This window comes from Lepisosteus platostomus, chromosome 1, assembly GCF_059453375.1.
Source record: "Lepisosteus platostomus isolate fLepPlt1 chromosome 1, fLepPlt1.hap1, whole genome shotgun sequence".
Taxonomy (NCBI): Eukaryota; Metazoa; Chordata; class Actinopteri; order Semionotiformes; family Lepisosteidae; genus Lepisosteus; species Lepisosteus platostomus.
The window spans coordinates 81,108,305-81,135,759 of NC_142611.1; the positions used below are offsets into that span (position 1 = coordinate 81,108,305).

General features: G+C 47.7%; 1 protein-coding gene across 2 annotated transcripts; it reads right to left on the reverse strand.

The window, feature by feature from the left end:
* Window positions 1-4,968: 4,968 nt before the first annotated feature.
* paip2b (poly(A) binding protein interacting protein 2B) lies at window positions 4,969-26,821 on the reverse strand. 2 transcript variants are annotated; one of them, XM_088638882.1, is made up of 4 exons: window positions 26,619-26,821; window positions 10,875-11,032; window positions 6,339-6,515; window positions 4,969-5,537 (listed from the first exon to the last, which is right to left on the reverse strand). In XM_088638882.1, exons 2-4 carry the CDS (start codon window positions 11,019-11,021, stop codon window positions 5,481-5,483), a joined length of 381 nt encoding a protein of 126 aa, XP_088495008.1. In that variant the 5' UTR covers window positions 11,022-11,032; window positions 26,619-26,821; the 3' UTR covers window positions 4,969-5,480. The 2 variants fall into 2 exon arrangements, with proteins under 2 accessions (XP_088495008.1, XP_088495019.1); XM_088638893.1 differs by lacking the exon at window positions 26,619-26,821 and adding an exon at window positions 26,473-26,612.
* Between the last annotated feature and the right edge of the window lie 634 nt (window positions 26,822-27,455).

A 27,455-nucleotide genomic window follows, 5' to 3' on the forward strand; every position in this document is an offset into this window, starting at 1 on the left:
CCTAAGAGAGATGTTTTGTGGATTAGTATTCATAACAAAGTGGCTCATTAGGACAATGTGGGAACAGTCTAAAAGCAATTCAAATCCCAAATCAAAATCACGTTTCATCAGGTTGCCTGATGATTTGTCTTTGTTTTAGTATTTTTCATCATTCTTAAATACGAGCTAGTCTGTTGAGAGAGCTCAACTGCAGCCCTCCACTGGGTGAACCTCTGTTCCAAGGAAATGCAGCACACAGACTGTAACCCAGGAGCTCAGGCTAAGACAGGACTGGGACAGGAGTCACTCTGCACAAGCCTGAGACAGTTTCCACGCTCCCTCAGACCCATGCAGGGGTGAAGGTTCAATAACCAGGCTCTTCGGCTCCAGTGTAGGCAGGCTCAGCAGGTAACGTGCTTGTCTGGACTGAAGCATGTCCACTGCTTCAGTGGCCTCTCAGCTGGGGAGTTTACCATCGACGAGCTTTAGTGCTGGCTAGGCCCTCAGCTATCTTAATTGTCAGCGAGCACCAAGCAGCAAAAAGACAGGTCTACAAACACATGGGCCATCTGTCTGATTTGTCTAAACACTGTTCTTCAGATTTTCAGATTAGGACCAGAATGAGTTCAAGAAGGGATAAAGATCCACTGCAGGGGTATTGAAGAATTGCTCATGAAGAGGCTTGAACCTTTATGAGGTGTGGCTGCATGCAGGCTGCTCAGGTGTCACACCTGGAGAAAGCTCAATTCCCAAAATACTAACTGCTTCCTTTCCACCAGAAGGGACACCAGCGTGTCGTCGCCACAGGATAAGGTCTGCCAACCCGAGTTATACCCAGGTCCTAGTTAGCTGATCCAGAACTGCAAACAGCTCTCTATTCATCCAATTAAAACCCCTCTCAGAGCTTCCCTGGCATCTCTTCTGTATAAACCTTTATAATAGGGGGCACCCAATTTCCCACAACTACTAAAGCTGCTATGCCACACTGTCCTTAACCTCTAGCCACACCTGGGGCACGGGGCAACACAACCCAGGGGGTCTGAGGGGCTGGAACCCCGCTCAGCTGAGAGAGGGCGGGGCACAGGGAACACCCATGGAGCACCTGCTGCTGTTAACTGGGGTACCAGGAAGACCTTTGAACCCACCGCACCTCATGGCTTCACCCTTTGATGTGGCTGTTAGAACTGGGCAAAACAAGTCACGGCACTCTCCTGCCAGGGTACAGCACTTATTCAACCCGCTTGCTGAAACGCAAGGAAAACAGAGCAATTTCTTCTCGGATCAGTTTGCCAGCACACTCTTCCTGAACCAAGGAGGAAACTGGGGGAGAGGCCAACCACGGCCATGAGTGACAGGCCCAGGCTGTCTGGACTGGGACAGAGGGCTCGAGCTCGCTGGCTGGCCGACGTCCCTGCGGAGAGACGCCAGGGTGAGACAGATGTCCTCTTTCCAAGTTGAGCATAACGCCTAAGGAGACTTAGGAAATTCCCCGTCTGTCACATTTTACAAGAGTTTAACAATGACAGAGTAACTGTGATATGTTAGAAAAACAAAGGTCCTCTATCTCAAGATAAACAACTGATCTGAAAACGCAGAGCCCCACCATATACAAGGAAACCCCAAACAGTGGAAATATCCAGAGCGCTCAGTTACTTACGGTAAAAATATCAGCCATCTGCACAACTGTCTGCTCCAGACCCTGCAACGTACACAGCAAACACGCTACCAACGATCAGCAGTCAAGGCCATATTCATTTAACTTGGCAGTGTTCTGTATTCATGTAGCCTTTCTGCCAAACCTGAACACAGACTGGGAGAACGTGTAGTTGTACAATTAAAATCAGCTGGCTGCCTTCACTGGAAAGAAAGAAGTGGCATACCTACAGTAGGTTTTACAGACGGTTTTCCGAACTCATACATCAGAAAGACCACCGAAACTAAAATTATTCTGCAGCTAGGATCACACATTCTCCCTTCCCTTAACGACAGATTACTGTTCTTTTAAATTTTCTCCATTCATTGGAAGTTTCATTTCACACCTCTTGATTGGCCTCTCTTTCTGTCCCCTGCTCCCACCTCTCACTCCTCCTCCCTCCCAGCCTTTGTTCTCCCGCTACTTTACCTTTGCCTACTGCCCTGTCTCTCTCACACCTGAAGGCTCCACGGCCGAAACGTTGTGTTCTCTTTCTTCTTTTTTTCAGCATGGAATAAACCTATTACTTGTTCCTTTGCAGCCTACGCATGCTGACGCAGCTACCCACCTGAACTACTACTACCTACAGTAGGTACAATAGAACAATTGCAGCATCTAAGACCTACTGGAAAATAATCTTAACTCTTTACATTTACACAATGCTTTTTATCTCAAAGGGTTTGGAAAGGCTTTTACAAATAGGGGGCTGTATTGTGGAAGCCTTATACGAAACTTAGCCAGGACACCAGGGCTATCATTCCCATGCTGAGAAACTGTGACCAAGCAGCCAGGACCTGAGGTTATGTTCTCCACTGAGGAAAATAATGCCAACACACCAGATGACCTGCAGCACGAGTTTGGAAATTCTGGTCTGGAGGCAAGGCTGTGATGGGGCGGTAGAACACCACTTTCTAGTTCATGGAACACTTAGAACAAAGCCTGGTTCTGAAAACCCTCGGAATCACGGCACGTACTGCAACATCACAGCTGGCTGGATGCAAATCAGCCAGAGGAACGAGAGGTTTCAGTCTCATTGTAGTGGCAAGAGATGACGAGGCACCCCCGTCCTCAGAGTTTCTGTACACTGAACCCCAAACTCGGGCTCTGAAAAGGAAGAGTCAAAGTTTGACCTTTGTCTGCAAAGCTACAGTTCATGATGGAGAAACTCTCTGGGAAGCAGCAGGCTGCTGCTAGACATGCCAGGACTGCAGACAGAAGAAACTACATCTTTGATCATCTGAAGCAGTAAGACCAAAGCAGGCATGCTCGATGGGGAAGAGATCACAAGTCTTACCTCTGAAAAGAGCATGAATAAATCCTCAGATCCATCATAAAAATAAACCCCCAATCGTCAGATAGGCAAAGGAAGTCATGTCTGCATGCCTGAGCCTCACCCACATCTCGACAGACAAGCTTGCAGCACCCAGTCGGTTTAAGTATCACATAAATGAAGCTGTGCATCATGCCCGCATAGAGCAAAAGCTGTTACATATAGCTCTTCTGGTATTACTACACCCTTTAGTGTGCTTTTGTGTTGTAGCACATAAACAGGCCCATTGTTTTTCGATGTGTATTTTCACTAGCTCAAAGCAGTACAGTGTAGACTAGGATGAGCACAACATACACGTGGGGACTTGGGAAAAGGTTTGTGGGAAAAACAGCTACCGTTAAAAAAAAAAAAGCTGTGAACTGCAAAAATCCGTGAACGAAGCTGCTAACACTTCTATGCCGAGTCTACCAGACTTGAGGATATTTCCATCCTTTCCCCAGAATGGCTAAAATCCAAGAGGGAGGGAGAGAGGGCTCCTGGGAGTACAGAGGGATTCTGGGCCAGGGAGTGGCGAGCCCCTGGCCGTCAGCGGGGCCGAGCCACTCCAGTCCTTAGCTGAAAGCGAACTGGAACGAGTCCCTCCCTCTCCGATGCGCAGCTGGGGCCAGTCCCTGCCGTCTCTCCTCCACGGCCTGCTCAGACAGGCTGGCTCCTCACCAGGATGGACAGAAGGCATCCATCTTGTGTTTCGGAGCCTGTGGAAACTCAAGAACAGGGCTCTCGCACTGAGCTCCAGGGAGATCTTCTGGTGTCCGTTCCACGCCCCTCCTCGCAGTTACACAGCTGGCTAAATTAACGAGCAGCATAACCAACACTTCTAACCAGGTCCAGATGTGATTTATAGGTAGTTGTACTGTTAATGAAGTGAACGTCTTGTGCAATCAACTGCAAAAGAACTTAAGAACATTTTCTGAATTTGACATTCAGGACTTCATTTAAGATTTGAAAGGAGAGCTGCATCAACTACCAAGGACCATGTAAATGTTAATTCCGTCTTGAAACGTATAAAGGAGAAAAATGTTCATCAGTTGAGTTCTCTTCAGTTGTTTGTCCTTTCTATTTTTCAGCATGCAATTAACATTTATTTGTTCCTAATTATTTCATTGCCAACTATTTGAAACAAAAAAGAATGCCCTCCAGAAATGAGCACAAGACCCCTGTTCTCCAAACTACTGGCACGAGGACAGTCTTGCACACAGAGCTCAGAAGAGCCATGCGCCAGACCTGGATTTCAACTGGAGAGGACGCGCCTCTGGCCAGACCCTATGATCTAGAAGCAGAAATAGAGAGACTTTCTGCCACACTGCAAGAAATACTCAGGGATTGGAGAAACACTCTTCCTTTAAAACACCGTCAACCAGAATTCATATACCTGTCTATTTTAATCTTCTATTAGACCCAGATTCTAATATGGGTGTTGTAAATGCTCATGCCAATTGCTTTCACAACCCTGGAATTTATCAGTCATGCCAATAAAGCTTTTTGAATTTGGAAGGCAACACCAGGCTGCTCCAACCACACACTGCACTGATTTTCTGCCATGCTGTAATTAAAAGAATAGTCTACCCCCTGTGACAGGTGCTTTATAGCTACTGGCATTGAATGAGAGGCTTATTTTTCTTTTAACGAGACTGGACATGGAAAACCCAAGCTGGCCTGATTAAAACCAGTCTGGTTCCTGGGCCAAACTTGCCCCTCGCTATGCAAGTTTAAGCTTCACTGCCTGCTCTTGGCTCTGGGGCCCAGGGAACCAGCCCAGGTCGGCAGCTCTGGACAGCACGCAGCTTGCTCTCCGCATCAACTGCAAGATGACAGCCGCGCTCTGCCTTTCCGGAAGGGCACAGGACTGACGGGAGAGGGAGCAGACTCCTGGGATACAGGGAGAGCAGGACTCCCTCTGGCACCCGGCACACACACGGCAGAGACAGAGAAAGAGAGAAAAACAGGGCACAGGAAGAGGTCGAAATGAGGTACCTTTTACCTTTATTGGTTTTTTTTTGTTTTTGAACGGAATTTAGACTTAGATGGAAGAAGATTCTGTAAATCTCCGCACAAATCCTGTGTGTTTGCCCCCGTACACAGGCCAAGCACCTCCACTGCGCCGAGCAACACCCCTCTCCCCACCAGCCCCGCCCACGGAACAGATACAAACCCCAAAAACTCATCCAGGCCTGCGTCCAACTGCCACCCCTCTTCTCAACCAGACAACCCATCTGCGATCAGCTCGTTGACTTAAAAAAACGGTTTGTTCTACTGTTTACGTAACTCGTGTAACTACAGTATTTCTTTAATACTGATCCCTCCCCCACCCACCCACCCTTCCAAAAAGTACACATGGAAACAAATGGAAATAAAAAGCTTATAGAATTCTTTTTCCTCAATGTGTCAATTCCCAGTCCCGAGTTTGTGCAGCATGTGGCCGATGTCACACCGGACACCAGAGTCTTTTTAGAGGGGCCTCTCCGGGTCCCGGCTGTCCTAGTACTTCACTCCCGGCACAAACTCCTTCGCTTCAGGGTTCAAGCTGCTCTTGCGCTGCAGAACAGAAAACAGAGCGAGACTGATGGGGGGCGAGAGTGACGGAGGCAGAAGTGAAATTGTCAAACCCTAACTGCCAAGAATAGTCTTCAGCTGTCCTCTGGCTTCCTCAGTCTTGTTGTAAAAAAAGGTACAATTGAGTTTCCGCATAGAATCAAGCACCGTCGAGTTTATTTTTAAAGCTTATAATTAAACATTTTTCCCTATGCAACAGCCTTTTACGTTTTTTCCAAATGGCCCTAGAGCAGGCTGCACAGGGTGTATGACGAGCTGGACTGAAGGGCTCACACACTATAACACACATTTCATGCCATTTTTATTTCAAAAGGCTGAATCGATGTAATAAATCATCAAGCACCCTGGTGCGGCAAAACATCTGAAAAACATGCATTTCAGCTCCGATTTTATTTTGGTGGAAATGCTGTCCAAGCCAAGCTCTGGCTCCCATTCCGAGGGCTACAGGACGCTGAGCGGGCGCAGGCCACTGTCCAGAGCAGTGAATGACCGCTGGCCGCTGTGGTCAGCGACCTGCGGCAGGAATGTGGACAAGGATGGAGTGAAAGACCTCCCCTCCCTAGACGGATCGATTTGACAAAGCGTGGACAGAAATATCACTCGGCAATACAGGGAAGAGCGAAAAGCTTTCAGTCCCCGTTGAAGACAACCTACACATGCTGCCCGCACAGGGCGAGAGCAGGCAGAGGAAGCATGCGAAGAGCCCAGTGCCGCGCGGGGCCCTGCAGCAGACACAGCGAGCGAGTGAGCGGGGAGCGCCGCGCGGGGGCCGAGGCCACTCACCACGATGTCCTCGGTTGTGCTGCCGTCGGTGACAGACAGGCCGTTGAGCTGCTGCTGGAGCTGCCCCACCCCCGAGGGGAGGTCCCGCGCTGGAATAAACCAATCCTGGTCCTCCTCGTCGAGCATCTCCTGGAAACAGCGCTCCAGGAACTCCTGCTCCAGGAGCTCCTCCTCCACCTGCGCGGGAAAGGGGCGGCGACATGGGGGCGTCAAGGCAAGCACCTCTCTCCTGCGCCCCGCTGCACAGGAGTGGAGAACCTACCAGCCGCGAGACAGAGGCTCATGGGGGAAAAGAGCCACGAGTGCTCTTGCCCTCACCCGAGCCTGATGTGGTGTAATGTGTGCTGAGCTGTGCACAGGTTTTGCCAGCCGAGTGAAACGCCACAGTTCGTGTTACCTGAAGAAACTATTTAAAAAATGTGACAGCCCTCACCCCCCTAGGGAATGAGCTGGTGTGACGTCTCTGGGAAAACCGCTTGGCACCCCCTCCCTCCTTTGTGGCCACTTACAGACCCCATCAGCGGGCAGGTTTACATGGGCGTGCTGCGCAGGGGGTCAGGCTCCATCAGACAGACCGACCGTGACCAGCAGCTCTTTGAAATGAGCTACCTTTGGCTCTAGGGGACAAAAGCCTTTCTTCCAGGCCAGGAAAAGAAACGGATTTTGGATATTTTTCCAAGTTGGAAGTTCTTGTGGCAAGATGACTACAGCTTAAAGCACAGCATTGCGACATTTTTTTAAAGAAACATGCAGTAAAGTTACTTTCATAGGAAAATGGCCATAAGAAAACAGAGAGCCTTGCAGAAGTGCTTGGAACCTTACAGTTTCGCATCCTGTTGCTTTAAAGCTTCCTGTCACTTCAAACATCATGATTACAGAAGTATTCAAACCCGTTGCTGTGGCAAATCTAAAAATCCAGAGGGGCAAAATTACCTGGAGCCACACAGATGAGTGCCCTCTGTGTGTAATCCCAGTGGGTCCCATGATTTTGAGAATAAAGCACGCCTGTCTACATAACGCCCTTCAGTCAAGTAGTGAGTGTTTTTTTTAGTAAAGAATCAACAACGAAGACCAAGGAGATTTCAAAACAAATCAAAGTTGCATAATGGTACATATATAAGGAGAAGGGAACAAAATTATTTCAAAGACATCATATTTGCTCTTATAACATGGTGAAGATTATCACTCAGAAGTGGAATTCACCCAGGCTGTCCCTCCACACCAAGCAGCCAGGTAAGGAGGAAACCTGTGAGAGGTGCTACTCTAAGGCCAGCTCTGTGAGGGAGAGAATATAGCCTTGTATCGCCTATATTCCAGTCACTCCACAAAGGAGCTTGTACGGAACTAAAAAACACCTTTAAAAAGTTTGCAACAGAGCACCTAAGAGATACTGCAAACATGGCAAAAGGTTTTTAGCCAGACAAGACAAAACTGGAGCTTTTTGGACTAAATGATGTGCATTACATGAGATAAATCCAACACAGGGTGTCTGTCAACACCATCCCTACGGTCAACCATGGTGGAGCATTGTTATAGTTCTGCATCTCCTCAGCAGGGACTGGGGAGCCTGTCAGGACTGATGGGAACAGACGGAGCAAAGCACTGGCAAATCTTGCAGGAAAAAGCTACACCGGAGTGGCTTAAAAACAAGAAAGTGGACGTTCTTGAAGGGTCCAGACAAAGTTCTGATTTAAATTCTAACACAAATCTGTAAAAAGACCTGAAAACTGTTGTCCATAATGTGTATGGTTTCATAATTTCACAAACTGGGACAACATAAGAGTCTGAATACATTTGCAAGGCTCTGCTGATGCAAAGTTTTTGCACCTTTTATTTCTCATTCATATTTAAGTGAAACATGTCCCACATCGAAACTGGGACACTGAGACATGAGCTTTTAAGACTGGTTTTTAATGGAAATAGAATGTTTAAGCATCAATTCTGGCAATTAATTACTGTGTGCAGCAAATGTCACATTCCTGCTGATTCAATAACTGATATAATTGTTGCAGAATTAAGTAGAACAGCAATTACAAAATACCATGGCCCCTTTCTTGCATACAACAATACACAGTAGTGAATAAAATATTCCTCCCCGATCTTTACAACCCCATCCTGTGTAAAGAGCTCCCTTTTGCCTACGACACCACAATGGGCAGCGATAATTGTGTACGTACATAACAGCCTGAAAGCTCAATGGCGGTGTGCTGGTATTTCTGGCCTTTCGAAAAACTGCAAACCTATCAGTACCCAATCTGGTATTCAGATGCAGATGGACAGAAGGAAGTTTACATAAAATGTTCCTGTTGGTTAAGTTCTTGGCATTTGGCAGCTGTGTGTATTGTACGTGTTATTTTTTAAGTTTTCAAGGTTAACCTAGCAGCATGTTATGGTTCATACATTCTTTTGGAAAAAGCTCCACGTCAATGGTTCTACTTCTATTACTTTTCTGCCCGTCTGTCAAAAAAAACATTTTGTTGTAACTTGGGAGCAATTTCTCATATTTCCAAGCCCACAATACTTTGGCACAACCTGTGCAGCATATCAAGTAGGGAGTTGGGTCAGCATGCATAGGCTGTAAAAGACAAGGTAAAGGTTTAATCCAGCTGAAAGGGAAGGAAAAACTGTTTCGGCTGTGGAGCCTTCTCTAGGTGTGAGGGAGAGAGGGGGAAAGCATTTCAGTCCATCCGTATTTTACATCCACACCTGGTCACTTCTTACGTAATTAATTTCTTGTAATAAAACCACAAAAGTACCAAAAGTGAACCATCTTCACTTGGGAAGAGAGCAAAGGCTCTTTCACTGACAACGTAAAAGTTCCTTAAGCTCTTAGCTAGCATTGGCTTTTGTATTTCAAAGCTTCAATGTCCTCTGTGTAACCAAGCAGTCGTCCCCCCCTGCTAAGGTGACAACAGCCTGGCTGGGCAGTGCAACCACAACACACCGCACGAAATTCACGAAAACTCCACGAGTGCAACACTGATCGTCGTCCCCAAGCCCTTCTTTTTTTAAAACTTTTAACCGTGGGGGGTGGGGGAGTATTTTCATATCACTGAAGTATTTGGAATTGGATGGGGAAAAAAAAAGACCACGAAACAAGAGAAAATCACACAGAACACATTACCACGCTATAGGCAAGAAGGAAGCAATAAGCCGCAGGGTAGACAGGGGATTCCTGTGGCTCTGTCAGCCGCAGGGCCTCGGCTGCTGCCGCTGCCTGGACCGGCTGGCCTGTGAAAGCAGGCTGCAGGGCGAAGTTCCCCGCTCAGCCCGGAGAACAGGGGCTGCAGTCTGCCCGTCAGCCGCTCTGGTACCGCCTGTGATGGGCCGATCCTCAGCACCACTAGGGCAGGGGGTACAAGCAGGGAGCAGAAGCTCAACTCTCCCCGATGATCCCACACAGGCCCAAGGCAGGTTCAGGCACGACTGACAGGCAGCTGCAGTGGGAGGAACCTGGGAGAAAGCGGGGGGAAAAATCCTGGCATTTTCCCCACTGTTGCCAAGAAAAAGAAGAGGCGTCACAGAGCAGTCAACGAAAGGGCAGATGAAAGAAACCTGGAGGGGATCCGTGCCTCCCGTCTTATAATCAGATAAGTCATATAATTTTAAACTGACCTTTGAGTCTCCGTCTTTGGTGGCCAATTACCCTTAACAGCTGTGCGGAACAACTGGCAGGAAGCCCTGACCGCAATTAGCATGACGCGCAAAGCAGTATCCAGGTACACATGTAAAGGGCTTCTTTCTCTGTTTGCTCATCTAAGCTTTCTTTGTTTCCCCATTTCTGGGTAAAGGCCTTTAAGCAAGCTTTGAACCAGACACAAAGTATGCAGTTATCAAAATTCAATGATGTTTACTTAGAAGAAACCCAGACAAAGGTATTTCACAAAGAGCATAACAGTGTAGTGTCTAGGCACACACCAGATCGCTGCCTCCTGGACGTAACAATTAGCTGTGGAGTGATTAATTAGACCAGAACCGGTTAGGTCTGAAGTAGCGCAGAATCTGGGTTGACACCCAAGACTTGTTCATTTGGCTTTATTAGGTTGCGCAACAAACCTGCAGCCTTGCAGATCGGTCACACATGACAGTGCGCCGCAACACAAACGAGACTCTCAATCAACCAGCCCTCACAAGTCCTCCTCTCCTTTGTAACCTCTCGGAGCTCAACGCACACGGCCGTTTGGAAATTGTACGAGGCTTATATAGTTTTATGCACCCGTTGAAATAACGTACCACACGGCAGCATGAGCTGTTACACACCACAGGAGTTCTCCCAGCGCGCACAAGCATGTCAGGCTCTCTGTCCCAAATGACTTCCCATCAGGTTTCTGTCACCCGTGTGAAACCATCCCCCCAAGGTGAACTTGTCCACAGGGACAGGTCAGGATTCTGTACACGTGGATGAATCCTCTTCTCTTCCTCCTCTGCTCCAGACTGAAGAGATTAAGTGGCCTGCCTGCATGCGAGCCAGGATTTTTGGTGCTCTTCCTCGCCCTGCAACGGAGCACGTGGCGCGGAGAGTTAGGGTACACTCACCTGCCGGTTGTACTCCTCCTCGTTCTCCATCCACATGTACTCCGCGAAGGGGTTGGGCTCGCTCTCCCTGTGCCCGTTGGTCACCGGCTCCTCCTTCCCTGGCGCGCTGCCACCCCCCGGCGTCTTGGCGACCTCAGGCCCGTTCATCTCTGCCGGCTCTGTGGGAACCGGGGACAAGGAACGTCACGCTCACAGCTGTCCCTGGCGGGAAAGGGCCTCTTCGGGGATCCAGGACGATCGAGCAGGACACAATCACTGCAGCGCAGCACGGCACGACACGGACACCTGGCTTTTTATGAACGATGGAAACTTAAACGGCAAACAGCATGTCTCAAGAACCTCTAAATTGTAGCATTTCCCTTCCCTAAGGAAGCAAACAGTTCTGCCAGCTAGCCAAAGAAATGCCGAACTCTAACCATTCCCAGAAGCCCCATGGCCTCATCGCTGGCAGCACTGCAGGGACTGTGGCAGAGCGCAGGTGAAACCCAGCACACGGGAGAGGCTGCGAGTCAGGTCACTCACAATCGAGTCCTCCGAGATCTCTCGGACCCCGCACAGGCCTGCCCTGTGTCTGCCCGCGCTATACGAGCAGCAGCTGCAGTAGCTACAGAGAGAAATGACAGAAACAGGCAAGAGCACAGCCGCCCTTGAGAAACGACTCATGCGGCAGCCCCCTCCTCGTCGAGAGCTGGGATAATGAAGATAATCAACCCTTTTATCAATCATGCCACCTCATGTTCTTCAACACAAAGGGCCAAACCTTCTATTCCTGCACACTAGAGACAGTCCTTTCCACTGCTAAAATGTTAAAACCTGTTCTGACTTTAACTGTTGTTGATGTGTGATGAAGTGGAGGTTTTTCTATTCAGGATTTCCTGTTGTGCAATATGCTTTTTAAGTTCACCCACTGACAGACAACCATTAATGGGTTTTACAGAGGGACTGTAGTCCAAATTTCTCTGGAACTAAGGTTATGCAGTATTTCACACACTCCAAATGAAGCACATGATCGTAAACTTTGTGAAAGTACTGTAAGTCACCATGTTGTTGAGAACCCCTGGTCTGGCCACGGGTGAGAGTCCTCACGAATCGCGACGTGATGCAGCCCTTCCTGCTCACTAGTCACCGTAGTGACTAATGTAATTGACGTACGAGTGAATAAGTACAGATTGCGCAGCAGACATTTCACCTCAGAAATGTTTCGGTGTGATCTGCATGCAGATGTGTTGGCAAGACCGTCTTGAACTCCAGAGCCATACGTCTATTAAAAGGGATGTGTCCACAAGCCTGCGTGTTAACAACACAAGACTGTAACACACCACCAGACGTTCTGTAGCCTCGTTCTGAATCACAGAATACAGCGCTGTGCATACCTGGACATTAGGGTCTATTTTGTGATGTAAATTTGAGGTTTTACAAGTTACTGTGTATATTTCACTTTTATTTTGGTTTAAAATGCACTTGTCGATGCTGATTCTCTCTAACCTCAAAATATAAAAATAGCGTTTCAGTTCCCGTTTAACAGTAATAATGTTACACAACTCGCATACGTGCAGTCGCTCGTCACACATACATGAGTGTACAGTGACCCCGCAACTGAGAAACCAAATTCGCTAGTTTTGCCTCATATTAACCCTTTGATCTGAAATACAAATTTCAGTTCACTGTCCCAACATGCGCAAATTTCTCCGATAATGTTCTGCAGGTCCTGACGGCCCGGGACATTGGAGCCTGGAACCTGGACCCAGGACGGGAGAGCCAGGAAACCTCAGCTACCTGACACAGACAACCCTGACAACAGACCCAGGACAGCAGCCCCGCACTCTGCAGAAACTGCTCATGATCCAATATTAACAAACGAACCATGAACCAATGTATCCCAAACACATTTACGTCATCCTCTTATCCACAGCTATTATATCGTTTACGGCTGTAGAAATGAAGAGTGAAGAGAAATGTAATAATTTAAATTCACGTGTGCATATGGAGGCACAGCATAAAAAGGGGATGGAGAGGAGTCAGGGACATGAGACGGAGGGAGAAAAAAATAATATGAGATACAATGAAACATTTAGGGTTATACGGTGAAATTCACTTTTCTCCCATTGTACTGAGCAGCAAAGACTGAAGCCATAACATAACAGCTTCATGGAAACATGACATTTTTCCATTTCAGCCCAAAAATGCTCGGACAGTGCTTATATTTCCATCAGCATTCGGACTTAAAACCATGTACACACTGAGCTTCTTGGGACATATACTACTTTCAAAAATAAAGCAGTGCTGTTTACTGTAAAACAAAGTGTTTAACTGTACAGTATAGAAAATTTAATAAAATAATTCTGGATCGTGTCTATGTAAAAGTGTAATGTATATCTTTACATAAACCATGAACTTGCGCTGCAGTATGTAGATCGCAATTGAGAATGTTATTGGGGAAGTGATTTTATGGAAGGCATCCTTTTCATCTTTGTAACCGCTCTTCTGTTTAGGAAATGTAGCTCTGAAGAAGAGAAACTGCCCTGATGAGTTACACTTGTCCTCGTGAATAAACGCCAACATGGAGAGGGATCAGAGAGAGAGAGAGCGAGAGAGAGACCAGGAACTAACAAAAGGAAGAAGCTACACCAATAAACCTTGTTCTGCTTTTGGTTCTTAGGAACGACTGAAGTTTATGAAAATAAACTTAGTTTTCCAAACATTTTTCTAGCTCTGCGCATTCTTTTAACTTCTAGCCAGTTTCTGTAGCTAGTTGGTTGTGGCACCTCAAAGCTACAACCCACAGGTGTGTGTTCTACCTGTTGGACTTGCCCCAATATCAATCAAGCAGGACATAGCTGGAAAACGGGCTACAAAAACAGGTGATGGATTCTGCAAAACACAAGGCAAGAAAAATCATGTTTCAAGAGCACCGAGTTTGTTTATTTTGCAAATACAGGTTAAAGTTCATAGAAGAGTTTTCTTATTTCGTTCTGAATTTAGCATTTTGTGGCAGTACATTAAATTAGATTGCTTTTCTCTGAATTATTAAATGGAAAAACAGATCAATTATAAGACTACTTGAATCAAAATCAATAACCTTTTCCCTCAATTTGCTCAGCACCTTTAACCTAGCACGTGCACACAGAACAAGCTAGTACACGCATGAAAACACACTGAGTCATGAAGCTGTGCCGAAAACCACTCTCCTTAGAAATTAGATGACATCACTTCCTGTGTTCTCCAGGGTGCAAGCAGACCGTGAGCTGGGCCTCAGCGTATCTCGGTTTGCTTTTACAGTGAGAGATGCATGCAGGAGAAAAACGCCGGAGCCTGTGCCTGTGTGAAGATTAAAAACAGCCCCATCAGCAGTGCAGACTGGCCTCAGAGGGGACTCAGTGGTAAAGGGGGCCACAGTGGAGTGGACAAACAAAGCAGCTGCTGACAGGACACACCACCTCAGCAACATCTCTCGCCCACTGCTGTCACTGGAAGCGCCAAAGTCGTGCAAAAGGGCTGCTCATTATTACAGCTCCCTCTCTACTTAACCCTCACCATCTCATCCACTAAAACACCGCAGAGACGAGCAAATCTGCAAGGGGAGGAAGAGGTGTGCAGGCACCCTGGTCTGCATACGAGACACTGCAGGTCTGAAAACTCTCCCAGCTTCCTCGAGATACACGCATGCCCCTTGCTGTCCACAAACAACAACTGCCCTCAACACACAAAGCAAGGAGATGGGAGACATTCAGTATTTTAAGACAAAAGCACTTACATGCACACAGCACTTAGATCTGTTGTCACTCCTCAGACAAGGTTGTTGAACTGAAAGCCAGCAAGCAATCTTCATGCAGGACAAAACGGTACAGAACACAAACCACTATTAAACCTCTATTTAACATTACGGCACAGACGGTACCTTTGCAGTCAACCCAATATAATCCAGATAAAATGATGTTCTGAACATGCAGACAATTAAAACAGCGTAACTATGCCTACATTCTCTTTTTCCTTTTCAGTTCTATTACAATTGAAAATTCTGTTTTAAACCACCTAAAACATACAGAACAGGCAGCAATGGGTTATCACAGACCACAGCAGCACTGACAAACCCATCAAGTCACTCGTGTTTCTTTCTCTGGTCAACAGGGCTGCAAAGTGACTGACCACCGATCCACACGGCTGCTTGTACAGTAATGGTGACCCGTAAAATGACAAAGGCTTAAATTACAGTTCATATCTCAGCAGCATCACTAAAACAGAGGTAAGGAAACCTGTTTTAGAAAAATACATTTACATCAGTCCTGTAGGTGGGGCTGACATGTCCCCTTGCTTCTTTTCACCCACATAACGGCACAACTTCCAGCTTTTCTTTGCCTTAATATTGTTTTACTACTTCTTGGGAGGCCCCTATACGAGTTGTGGTGAGACAGGTGGCCCTGCCTGACTACACAGCAGTGGAACAGCTTTAAGTCTGTTACATGATTAAAGCATTTTTGTAAACCTTAAGCAGTGCTTGCATGCCCACTGGCACAAATTTTATTTTGAAGAACTTGGGAGGCTTCCTACACTCTACAGAGAGGACAAGGTTTTTCCCAACCCCAGACTGGGGACATCTGCCTCACTTCTCCTGCGCCCCATGCTACACCAGCAACAGAGTGTGTATTAAATTTTGCTATAACCTGTGCAGGTTTGATACTTCAATAGCACTTCCTGTCCTTTGTTGTTGTTGCACTGTGGACAAAGGTCAAGCATTCAAGATGAACACTGCATTAAGAAACACTCCTGACGAAGAAGCTGCACTGGTCACACGCAGCCCCTACCGGTACTGGAACGTCACTGCAGGCACAACGCAGATGCAACAGAAAGTACGTCGCCCGGTCAGATATACACCACATGCACACGTACAAGCATGTGATGCAGATAACCGCTTCAGCACATTTCAATACAAGGGAAAACAAGGGGCGACACTGACAAAACCAGAACTAAGCTCCACAGCCATGAAGCAGCTTGCTTGGGGGAGTACAGAGCAGATAAACAGGAAACTCTGTGCTCACACAGGCAGGTAAATGGAGGATGTTTCTAGCAAGACAGGAAACAAAGCCTCCATCTCCCCACAACTCAGTCATGCAACCCCACTACTGAGCAGACAGAGAGACCCCCCCCAGCTCTCCCCATGCACCACTCGCTTGGGCAGGAGACTGCAGCTGTACTGAGCTCACGCCTGCATTAGGTACTCACGGTCCTGTCAGGGATTACGCATACCAGAAGTCAGGCTTCCAATTAATAAAAGAGAAAATGAGAGAGAAAATTCTGTGTCTGTGCGTACCAAGCCATGATCATTAACAGATTTGCACCAAGGTAGTCTACTCTGAAGAGAGTTCCTCAAACCACATCTGCTGGTTTCATTCCAACTGAGTTAAGGACTTGAGTCCACAGGTACCAGTAGAGCAAGTTTTATTCTGTTCTAAAGCTGTAGGTTTTGGCACTTCATCCAAAGAGCGATTGTTTTCAGCTACTAAACATGTCAAAATCTGCCTTTTAACTGTTAAGGGCTCAGCAGGAAGCCTTCAGGATCAGGGCTTTAGTGCAGATTTAAAACTGCTATAATCACACCAAAGTGCTGCAGGTTCAAACCCAGGCAAGACGCTGCTGTTGCGCTCCCGAGAACAGTTCTCCACGCAGGCTGCACAGGGGTGCGTCCTGCTTGACAACTCGGTCTCTGGGTCATTGTTGTAAATGCGCATTGGTTCTCAACCAACCTACCAGCTAAAATAAAGGAACAAACCCGTAAAGGCTGATAGTCTCCAACATGGTTCAAGGGGGAGAACACTAAGAAACCTCTGCAGAGGGCTAGAAGCTACAGTGCTTGAGCTGCCACTAACCTGGATCCAGTGCAGGTACATGTATACCAGTCAGGCGGCACTGCAGCGCAGTGGCCCTGGGTTCAGCTCCTGGGTGATGTCTGTGTGGAGTCTGTATGTTCTCCCCCCCCCAGGGTTGTGCAGGTTTCCTCCCACAGTCCAAACCCATACTGGAAGGTTAACTGGCTTCTGGGGAAATCGGTCCAGGCGTTCCATGAGTGCCCTCTCTTCCAGCGAGATATTTTGCAAACCAGTATTTAGTAATTCTACTTTAAAAGCTGCGGTTATCTAATATCATGAAATCTTTCTTCTAGGGGGTTTACTACTGATGAATTGTGTAATATTCCAAACAACCTCAAACCTGCTTAGTTCTGGAAGTAATTCTTGCTACAAATGAAAACAACCATAGTAAAAAAAAAAGATCTTATGGGCAAGTTAGCTGGAATTCACATTTAGACTCTCAGCAAAGCAGCAGGACCCGACACCACACAGTAACTAAAACTGTGCATAAAAAGTAGTATGGTCAGGAAAAACAGGTCAGCATCTTTACCTTTTCCAGCATACAATATTAATCACACAAGCTGAGCTTAAGAACCCTTTTCTTTAGCTTGAAGGTCCACAACTAGCCAAAAACGTCACTAAGGACCTCTTCAGGAGGTGTTTCAGCACACAGATCAAAAAAGAGCAGACAAGAGACAGGAGTCAGGAAGCCTCCACACAAGTCTCGAGCGGAGCGGCGTCTCTGTGGCTCAGGATCTGTGCCTGTGGCTGGAAGGTTGCCAGTTCATATCCTGCGGCCGGCAGAGGAATCCTACTCTGTTGGGCCCCTGAGCAAGACCCTTCACCCCAACTGCTCCAGGGGCGCCGTATAAATGGCAGATCCTGCGCTCTGACCCCCAGCATCTCTCCGTATCCGTGTGTCTCATGGAGAGCAAGCTGGGGTATCCGAAAAGAAATTCCTAATACAAGAAATTGTATATGGCCAATAAGGTGATCTTATCTTAACTCTAGATGCCACCGGCTGCTCAACCACAGTTCATCGAGCCGATTCATTAAAAAGCCCCACTACTGGCCTACCCACCAAGGAAACACACCCGGCTGAGCCCCCACGTCCTTGTTTCGCTGGGGTATTGCAGGAACCAGGGGGGCTTGCAGTCCCTCACTGATTTTTCTACTGTGAGGGGGTACCCCATGTATGAGGGTCGCACCGATGACTCTGCCCCCCACCAGTGGCCACTCCACTTTCCAAACCTACCTAGGCATCACCTCGACTTCCATATCGGCTTTAGATTTATCAGCCATAGAAAACAAACGTGAGAAACAATTACGACGCATCTAAAAATGTTTAAGAGTGCACATGAGGCCTGTATTACACATGATCGATGTCAGCAAACATGCAGCAGATCATTGAAAACTGTTCCCTTGCAGCTCAGTGACAGATGCCAGAGATGTGGGCTCAGGGACACGGCGGCATCGCAGCTCAGTGAGGCTCTCAAACACAAAGTACACTGAAAAATAATGGGGTTGGAGCGTCTTTCCTGGCACTGCATGCCAGAGGTACGTCCGCTGCGAGTACCTCCTCAAATCCACCCCACCCACCATGCGCCTCAGTTCCACCTCGCTCACGTAAAACAGGGGTCACCAGTACGACTGGTGCAGCGAAGAATAGCAGGAAACCTTTTTGTAGTATCTCCTATTTTAGAAGGCAATTAATATTTAAAAATGCCACCCCAAGCGTAAAACCCTGGCTCTGCCACTGGTACTCACATGCCTGTTTTAAGGGAAAACGACTATTAGTGAGCAACAGGCGGCAACCCTTAAAACCAGTTGCCAAACAGCTGCTGCCCATGTGACCTGCACTGTGGGGGCCTGAGCCCCCTGATGCAGATCCAGACCATCCAGGGTCACTCATGTCCAAACTGCTCACACCGAGTCCCAGAAAACCTTCACATGCATCCCTAGTACTTCACAGGCCCTGGGAGCAAAGCATGGATAGCGACCTACACGGGATCACCAGGACTGCACACGGGAGGAGGCCACTTGGGATTTAAGAGCCAAGTTATCCAAGGATCTCATCCAACGGTATCTTGAAGGAAGCCAGGGCACTGCAGCTGTTCGGCCTCTTTCAGGTTTTACAAGTGGCATATTATAACAAGAGAAACTCTATTTACCTTTGATCTCAGCCTCACCTGTGTCTGCTCCAGCCCTGCCACTCTACTGCTCTGACCAATTTTAAACCTTTGTTTTCACCTCCCAGTGCTTAATGAGGCCGACACTTTGGACCCGATTTCCACAGCTGGAGCTTGCAACCACGATCAAGAACACAACGGCAGATCCCTGGGTGCAAATGAACCCGCAACTGTCCAACGGCAAGTCCAGAGCCCCTCAGCACTCCTCCACATCGCTGCCTTCAGCTCCCAACTCTTTCCCGTTCCTCAACTCTTCTCTTCCTTGTGCACATCAGATACTCACGTTCTTATTTCTCAAGCTGGTAATACAGTTTGCTAATTGCATTTACACCATAAACTTGCCAAAATCCCAACAGGGTGCCTATATTATTGCTGAATTCTCATTATTGGTATGTGCTTGGTATCATTTTATTACTCATTTATTTTTAAGGCACAGAAACTTATAACTGTTGCATCCCGTGATGCAGTTTGCATGTTTTCCCCATGCATGTATTCTCTTTGAGGACTCGATTAAAGTGCTAGAAAGTTTGTGAACCCTTTAGAATTTCTGCATAAATCTGACCTAAAATGTGATCAGATCTTCATCTAAGTCACAAAGATAGAGAACCCAATAAAACAAATAGCACACAATCATATACCTTTTCATTTATTATTCAAAATGATGCAACATTAAATATCTTTGTTGGAAAAATCATAGGTTCACATACTTTCAGTAACTGGTGTGACCCCCTTGAGCAGCAATGACTTCAACCAAACTTTTACAGAAACTTTTGATCAGTCCTGTACACCTGTTTGGAAATTTTTGCCCATTCCTCCTTACAGAACTGCTTCACCTCAGTGATGCTGGGGGGCTTTCTAGCATGAACTCCTCGCTTCAGGTCCTGCCATAACATTTCTGTTGGATTTAGGTCTGGACTTTGACTCGGCCATTTAAAATGCAAAATTTCTTCTGCTCAACCATTCTTTGGTAGACTGATTTGTGTGTTTAGGGTCACTGTCTTACTGCAAGACCCACCTTCAGTTGAGCTTCGGTTCACGGATGGATACCCCGACATTCCCCTGAAGAATTTGCTGGTACAATCCAGAATTCATAGCTCCATCAGTGATGGCAAGCCGTCCTGGTCCTGTGGCAGCAAAACAGCCCCACACCATGATACCTCTGCCACCACCGTGTTTCACGGCTGGGATGAGGTTCTTATGTTGAAATGCAGTGTTTGGTTTTCGCCAAACAACATTTCTCATTTAAGCCAAAAAGGTCTATTTTTGATTTATCCATTCACAGAACATTCTTCCAGTAGTCTTCTGGCTCATCCAGGTGGCCTTTAGCAAACTTTAAACGGGCAGCCATGTTTTCTTGGAGAGTAGTGGCTTCCTCTAGCTATCCTCCCATGCACACTCTTCTTGTTCAACGTGTGCCTGATGGTGGACTCATGAACACCGACATTAACCATTGCGAGAGAGGCCTGCAGATCCTTAGACGTTACCTGGGGTTCTTTGTGATCTCCTGGAATATTATACGCCTTGCTCTTGGAGTGAGTTTTGTTGGACGGCCCCCCCTGGGGAGAGTGACAAAGTTGTTGAATTTTCTCCATTTGTACACTATCTGCTTGACAGTGGATTGGTGAAGCCTAAAGTTTTCAGAAATCGTTTTGTAACCTTTTCCAGCCTGATGAGAATCAAAAACTTTTTCTGAGGTTCTCAGAAATCTCCTTTGATCAAGGGCATGGCATACGATTACAAACCTGTGTGGCGAAGACCAGGCTTTGGTGGTGAAGACTCAGGTTCATGTTTTTTAAATAGGGCAGGGCCACCCAAACGCACACCTGATTGTCATCCCATTGATTGACACTCCTGACTCTAATTATCCCCTTAACTGAACTGATAATCCTAGAGCTGCACATACTTTTTCCGACAAAGGCACTTAGTGATGGATCATTTTGATCAATAAATGAATGAAAAAGTATATTTTTTTGTGTTATGTGTTTTATTGGGTTCGCTCACATTTTAGGTCAAATTTACGCAGAAAATCAGAAAGTTCTAAAGGGTTCACAAACTTTCTAGCACCACTGTACCTTCCTCCTTTTAAAGTCATGCACCAAGATACTTACAATCTCTAACTGCTCCATAAGCACGTGTTTGCACCCTGTTATGGGCTGAGGTCTCAGAGCCTCACACTTTTAAAGGCTCTGAGATGCTGTAACCATTACCAGGAAGGAGCAGCTTTCTTATAATGGCTGGATGGATATCTCGTCCCTAGTATACATGATATATACATTGCACGTTGCCCTGAATAATAGCATGTGCTCAGCAAATGATATTGCTCGTCAACATCCAGGAAAAACACAGAAAAGTCACGTCTTTGTTAGGACTTCCATACAATAAGTTCTCTTTTCATCTTTGTATACCACAGATCCATCCTGGTTACAATTTAACAGTACTTTACACACGTCTGCCAAGGACTTGACCGCTGTGCACTGTTCTCACCACGCAGTGTGCCACACACGCGGAAAACCAGGACTAATTACCCCCGCGCTCCATAATGAGCACCGGGCTGCGCCGACGGGTTACTCGGCTCCCACAGGCTTACAACCCGGCGCGGGCTGGAACTGAAACACGCCATGTGGACCGGGCCTGCGGGCGCAGCACGCCACACTCACAACGAGCCTGCCGAGAGCGCCACAGAGCTCCCACTCCCTGCTCCGCCCCCATCGGACCGTGGCGGTATGAAGGGCTGGAGAGCGCAGGCTGCAGCCCGGACAAACCACAGCACGGGGGTGACCCTCGACTACGGGGATGGGCACAGAGCAGGAGCCGGCACACAGGATGGGAAAGAGCCTGGGCGAAAACAGCAAGCAGCTTCTTTCGTCTCGGGGTGAAAATAAACGTGCACCTGTCTATCTGGCAAGAAAACCGAAAGAGGAAATCTGCAGTGCCTTCACACCCCACTTTTCAAACACCAAGTTTTCACGCACACCGACGACGGGGAGTTCAGTGACTCACGGCTTCCTCCTACATTCACAAGTGAATTCCTCAATGGCAAATAAACTAATTCCCAGTCGATATCAATAAGAGTGCAATATGCAGTACATTGCCTATATTATTCTAGCAGAAAATCAGTTATTAAGCAAGAGAGCAAAGCTCAAGTGACTGCTTTCTGAGCCTTTTACACTTTCTAAGATTTTACACTTTCTTCTGAAACGTCCGACTTCACTTCATTTCCAGCCAGGTAACTCTTTACCTGGCACCCGGTCCAAAGGCAAAGAGTAAAGGGGTAAAAAGACCTTATCAGTCAACTGTAATTGCAAAAACAAGCTGCTCTCGTTCACACTGTTCACTGCTGAACTCGTCAAGTGCCTCGACAGCAGACTCATCTCCTGACACACCGAGAGCGAGAGAGAGAGAACACAGGCTTGGCTTGAGAGTTGCAGATGGTCCTGTCCTGTCTTGAGAAGATCAAGGCACATCCTGAATCAAGAGACCGAGTCGATTCCGATCAGAGAAAAGTAGTGACAAGTCTGCCGAGTGGGTCAGTTCAGCTTGATTTTTTACAGTCTCGTGAATAAAGGAGAGACGTTTGACACCATGACAACCCAAGATGCCCAAAAGGAGACAATGGTCAGAATCACACTCATCCAACACCAGGCAGCTTTGAAAATTATTACAGCTCTGGAAAACCTGTAAAAACAAAAGGCCTTCATCCCAACTCTAAACCCTAATCCAATGACAGGATTCTGATCTCCAGGCCACATAGCTACAAGTAGTAACTACACAAGACAAACTGCACAACCACTTAAAAAGCACAGAGAATAGTTGCTTCATCTGGAACAACCATCTTCGACAACTTTCACTGCTGCAACACTGTTTCCAGGTTGCAAATGCCAATTTCTAGATACAGCTGTTGTGAATTACTGCATTTCTAACTCGCTATGTAATTTACTATTCTGTTGTGAGGTCCAGTCTTTCTCGTTTCGAGAAAGACTAAGTATCCAAAATTGTTAATGTTTTAAAAACGCATCTGATAAAGGCTTATTCTTTATTATCAATATCAGATGGATAAAAAGTAATGCTCGAGTTGAATGGGATTGACCAAATATTTAAGATAGACGAGGATAAGGATCAAATAATAATCTAATTCTGCGTATGGAATGTGACTGTCAAAATGAAAACATTGCAGTCAGGACACGACCTTCCTAAGCATTAACACAATGAATGCATGATCATGGAGCAATATGGTTGAATCCAATCTGGCGTTTCGTTATAGGAGATTCCTCCTCACATCTCAGTTCCACCACTCTGCCATGTGTGGTTGGCTTGGGCAACGCCAACAGTCTGTACTGCATCGCGTGTGTGTGTGTGGGATCGTCACACACAGACAGGTCTGTTCGGGGCGGAACAGGACACCCCTACCACACTCTGTTCCACCACCTCAGATGCTGGCCCACAGAAGGTGTTGACACCGGAGAGCAATGCTCCATTTTACCTCTGTGCAGCTCTGTCCAGACAAGCAGATATACGATATGCGGGTTGACCAGCTCCAGTCATGCTGCCGACTCAGGTTATTTCTCCCTGGAATTTCCCACACTGTCATCACCGCAGAGATTGTACTGTAAGGGTCTTGGGCCTGGTCTGGTGCAGGAATCCTCTGCCTCCAGTTTAATCACACAGAAAAACTTTCTCTAGGCCAGTCTGCTCTTTATTGAAACAGACCAACTCATTCTCTAGGTGCTGTCTGTCCCAGGCAGGACACATGCAATGAAGCCAGATTCAACCAGGCTACATAAATTACTCCAAGAGGGCACGTCACATTCTCCGTTCTTAGGTTAATTAAAATCATATTGTTTTGCATGGCTAGCTATACAGATTCTTCATTAACTCATGAGGCAATTTTAATTCTCAAGCACCAAACACTGAACTAAAGCTGAAGTGAACTTGATCCCAGAGACAAATATAACTAAAACTACATTCTCACAACTTAACGTGTCCAATAAGACATTGATGTAAGACAGTACTATGGCTGACAAACATGTACCAGCAGATGTACAACTCAAAGTAAATAGCATTTTAACTGCATGATTAGTTAAAACTATTTAAAATGTAATAAAATTCAAAAGCATGAACTGCAGCACTATCACCTCGCAGCCTGATTGCTGTCGGCTCTAACACGCCAGGGTCCAGCCAAGTCAGCACTGGGACAGGAGTCAGCCTGCTGCAACATGTGGCTCCGACAGACCTGCAGGAGGCGCCCTTTCCTACAGGCCTGAATGTCCACACCAGTGTCAGACCAGGGACAGCTGCAGTAGGAGGTACCATTCTTCAGGTGAGATGTTCAACTGTGGACTACACGGCCATCAAAGACCCCAGTGGGCTGTGTGTAAGAGTTGGGGCATTAACCTCAATGTTGGGTCTAAAATACACTATGGACCAAACTGGCCTTACTAAAGATCTTAGTTTTACACTCCTGGTCTGCTGTGCGTCTCCCAGGTGGGCCTGCTGGTCCAGAATGGCTGCTGTGTGTCGCCCAGGTGGGGCTGCTGGTGCAGAATAATAATAATAATAATTGATACACTTATATAGCACTTTTCTGGACACTCCACTCAAAGCGCTTTACAGGTAACGGGGATCCCCTCCACCACCACCAGTGTGCAGCCCCACCTGGATGATGCGATGGCAGCCATAGTGCACCAGTACACTCACCACACACCAGCTCTCAGTGGGGAGGAGAGCAGAGTTATGAAACCAATTCATAGAGGGGGATTATTAGGAGGCCATGATTGGTAAGGGCCAATGGGAAATTTGGCCAGGACACCGGGGTTACACCCCTACTCTTTTCGAGAAGCGCCCTGGGATTTTTAATGAGCACAGAGGGTCAAGACCTCGGTTTTACGTCTCACCCGAAGGACAGCGCCTGTTTACAGTACAGTGTCCCCGTCACTATACTGGGGCATTAGAACCCACACAGACCGCAGGGTGAGCGCCCCCTGCTGGCTCCACTAACACCTCTTCCAGAATGGCCTCTGTGTGTCTCCCAGGTGGGGCTGCTGGTGCAGAATGATCACTGTGTGTCTCCTAGGTGGAGGGTTCACTTCATCCACTACTAAAAGGTCAAAGATCTTTTGGAAAGAAAAATCATTGTGGTTGTGTAGTGGTTATGATTCCAACAGCTCCAGTGAAGTTCCATCTGGGTCTGTCCCACGCCTTCCCCTATTGTATTAAACCCAGCAGACGAATCCCGAAGAAATCACTAAGGCATGTTCCCATGAATTCCACTGGGGACAAACGTTTGGAATCTCACCTCCCACAGACAGTGCAGTAACCTCTTGAGCCAGACAGAGGAGTGAGCCTCAAGCCTTCACCCCGCTGAACTCCAGACCTGCACACAACCTACATCAGCCCTGTAAACCACGACCTCTTTCTTAAGCTTTCCACGACCGCAAGGAAAAAAAAAATAACACTTGTAGTTTCTGGACACTCAAGTAAAATTCAACTCCCCCCCCCCCCCAATACACAAGGTTTGCAGCACGTGCGCACCCCCCCACGGGTGAAGGGGAAATCCCACGGCCTCTCGCCCCACGTGGGCCGGATGCGAGGCAAACTGCAATGCACGCAGTTTAAAGCAAACTGGGATGCCTGGAGCAAAAAGCGCACAAAAATAATAACCGTTTCCGACAGCGGCAGGAAGGCCCGGTGCTCAACGCCGCTGTTCACCTAAAAGGCGTTTAAAAGAAGAAGAAAAAACAACAACAATTCCTCGGCTGGTCGTTTTTAAAAGTATCCCGAAAACGGGGCTGGGGAGGGGGTTCGGGGTTCAGCCAGCGCTCGGGCTGGAGACCCGCCGGGATGGCCAGCGGTCCGCGCTCACAGGGCCGACACTCGCACTCGCCCGGGGAAACACACCGGGTCTCCCGGCTGAGAAACACGGGCCGGCGCCCGGACGGGCCTCGGAGGGGGTCCCATCCCCGCTCCCGGCCGAGGAAACAACTAATCCTGCGGAGGAGGGGAGGGCACTCAACTCTAACCAACTCTCCATGCCTCGGCTCTTAACCCTCTCTCCAAAAACAAAAGGGCAGGGAAGGGTTAACAGACGAAGGACGTGTCTGCCGAGACGCCGCTGCCCCCCCCCAAAAAACGGGCCCCGGTATTACAGACACTACGGTAACTCGGGCCGTATTTACCGAACCAGGCACACAAAACGTTTTTTCCCCCTTTTGACATTGTGCACATGGTGCTGCGTGGTTCGCCTCACTGACGACCGTCCACCCAGGGAATAAAAATAAAACGACTGGCCGTGTGGCGGGGGGTGTCGTGTTCAGAGCATTTCTACCCGGCGGTGTGGCCTCCTCTCTCACACAAACAGCCCCTCGTATCACCCACACATGCGTGGCTCCCGAGCCTAGCGGATTCCCGATAACCTTTTGCAATTAGAAGAAGAACATGGATTAAACTGCTCAGAAGGACGGCGTCGGTTTCCCCAAACTGAAAAAACCGCAATTAACAAGTTCATTCGGGCGCACGTCCGTCGTGTCGACTCACTTTCACCGCCCTCACTCCGCGCAATGCTCAGTTTACCTCGGTGCGGGCTGGCAGGTACGCCTCGGTCCTTTCGCCTCAACGTGTGTAACAAAAATGCCTCCGTGCTCGTATTATCCTCCTCACCACCCCCATACACCGTGCATAATCCAGCCACCCTTCTCCCGACAGCAACACGTACTCACCCAGCGCAACTTAAAAAAAAAACAGGATTCCAACCCCACCAAAAAAATAAAAAAAACGAATCCGTTGTGTAAACAGCTGCAGCTGCTACCACTGCCAGCCAGCCAGCTCCTCCTCGGCCGCAAAGCACAAAAAAAATTAATAATAAACGTAGCCCCGCCGCCGCAACAGCTAAACTAAACCCGTCCTTCCCCCCCCGGCTCGTACCCGCCTCTTCCGAGTTCTCCCCTGTCATTGGTCGGAACACTTGTCCATCAAGAAGATTGCCACAATCGGCGCTGAGATCACAGGTAGCGGTCACCGCCTCCACAAAAGCGCTCGGATGCCATTGGCGAGCCCATATGTCAGTCACGGCGTGACGTCATCGGTTTACCCTCGGTTCTCTGATGCGACGTTTGCGCTCCCCTCACCCACAGCGCGGCGCCTGCTGCTCGTCAGCGGCTGTGTCGCTGTGAATCGTCGTCTTCATTCAGCGCCTCCTGCTCGCCTTCGTGAAATAATTTCCAGAGTACTCACTTTCGGGCCGGCAAACCCCCTTCGTTTCGAAAGGGACATTAGAAAAAAAAAAGTTTACCGACGACCCGAGTACCCCGTGGGGATGTGCCTTCACCCGCATATCTAGAGCGAGCCTTCTGAGGGTTTCCCAGAAAATTCACTTTTTCGCGAAATTTCAAGGGTTTAGTTTGATACGAGTCGACAACGGCACTCAGGACGGCTGGCCCGAGTTCTAGCAACCAAGCAGACCAAAATTCATTATAAACACACAATTCCCGCTCTAGCTGCCCCCCAGACACCACGCCAGAGGACAGCTCCACGTCTGACCCACAGGAATATATATA

Excerpts from the sequence above, each read along its gene's own strand:
- paip2b (XM_088638882.1), bottom strand. The coding sequence starts at position 11,021 with ATGAACGGGCCTGAGGTCGCCAAGACGCCGGGGGGTGGCAGCGCGCCA. Across the intron at positions 6,516-10,874 it reads AGGAGGAGTACAACCGGCAG|GTGGAGGAGGAGCTCCTGGA; the intron begins GTGAGTGTACCC and ends TTTCCCGCGCAG. Across the intron at positions 5,538-6,338 it reads GCACAACCGAGGACATCGTG|CGCAAGAGCAGCTTGAACCC; the intron begins GTGAGTGGCCTC and ends TCTGTTCTGCAG.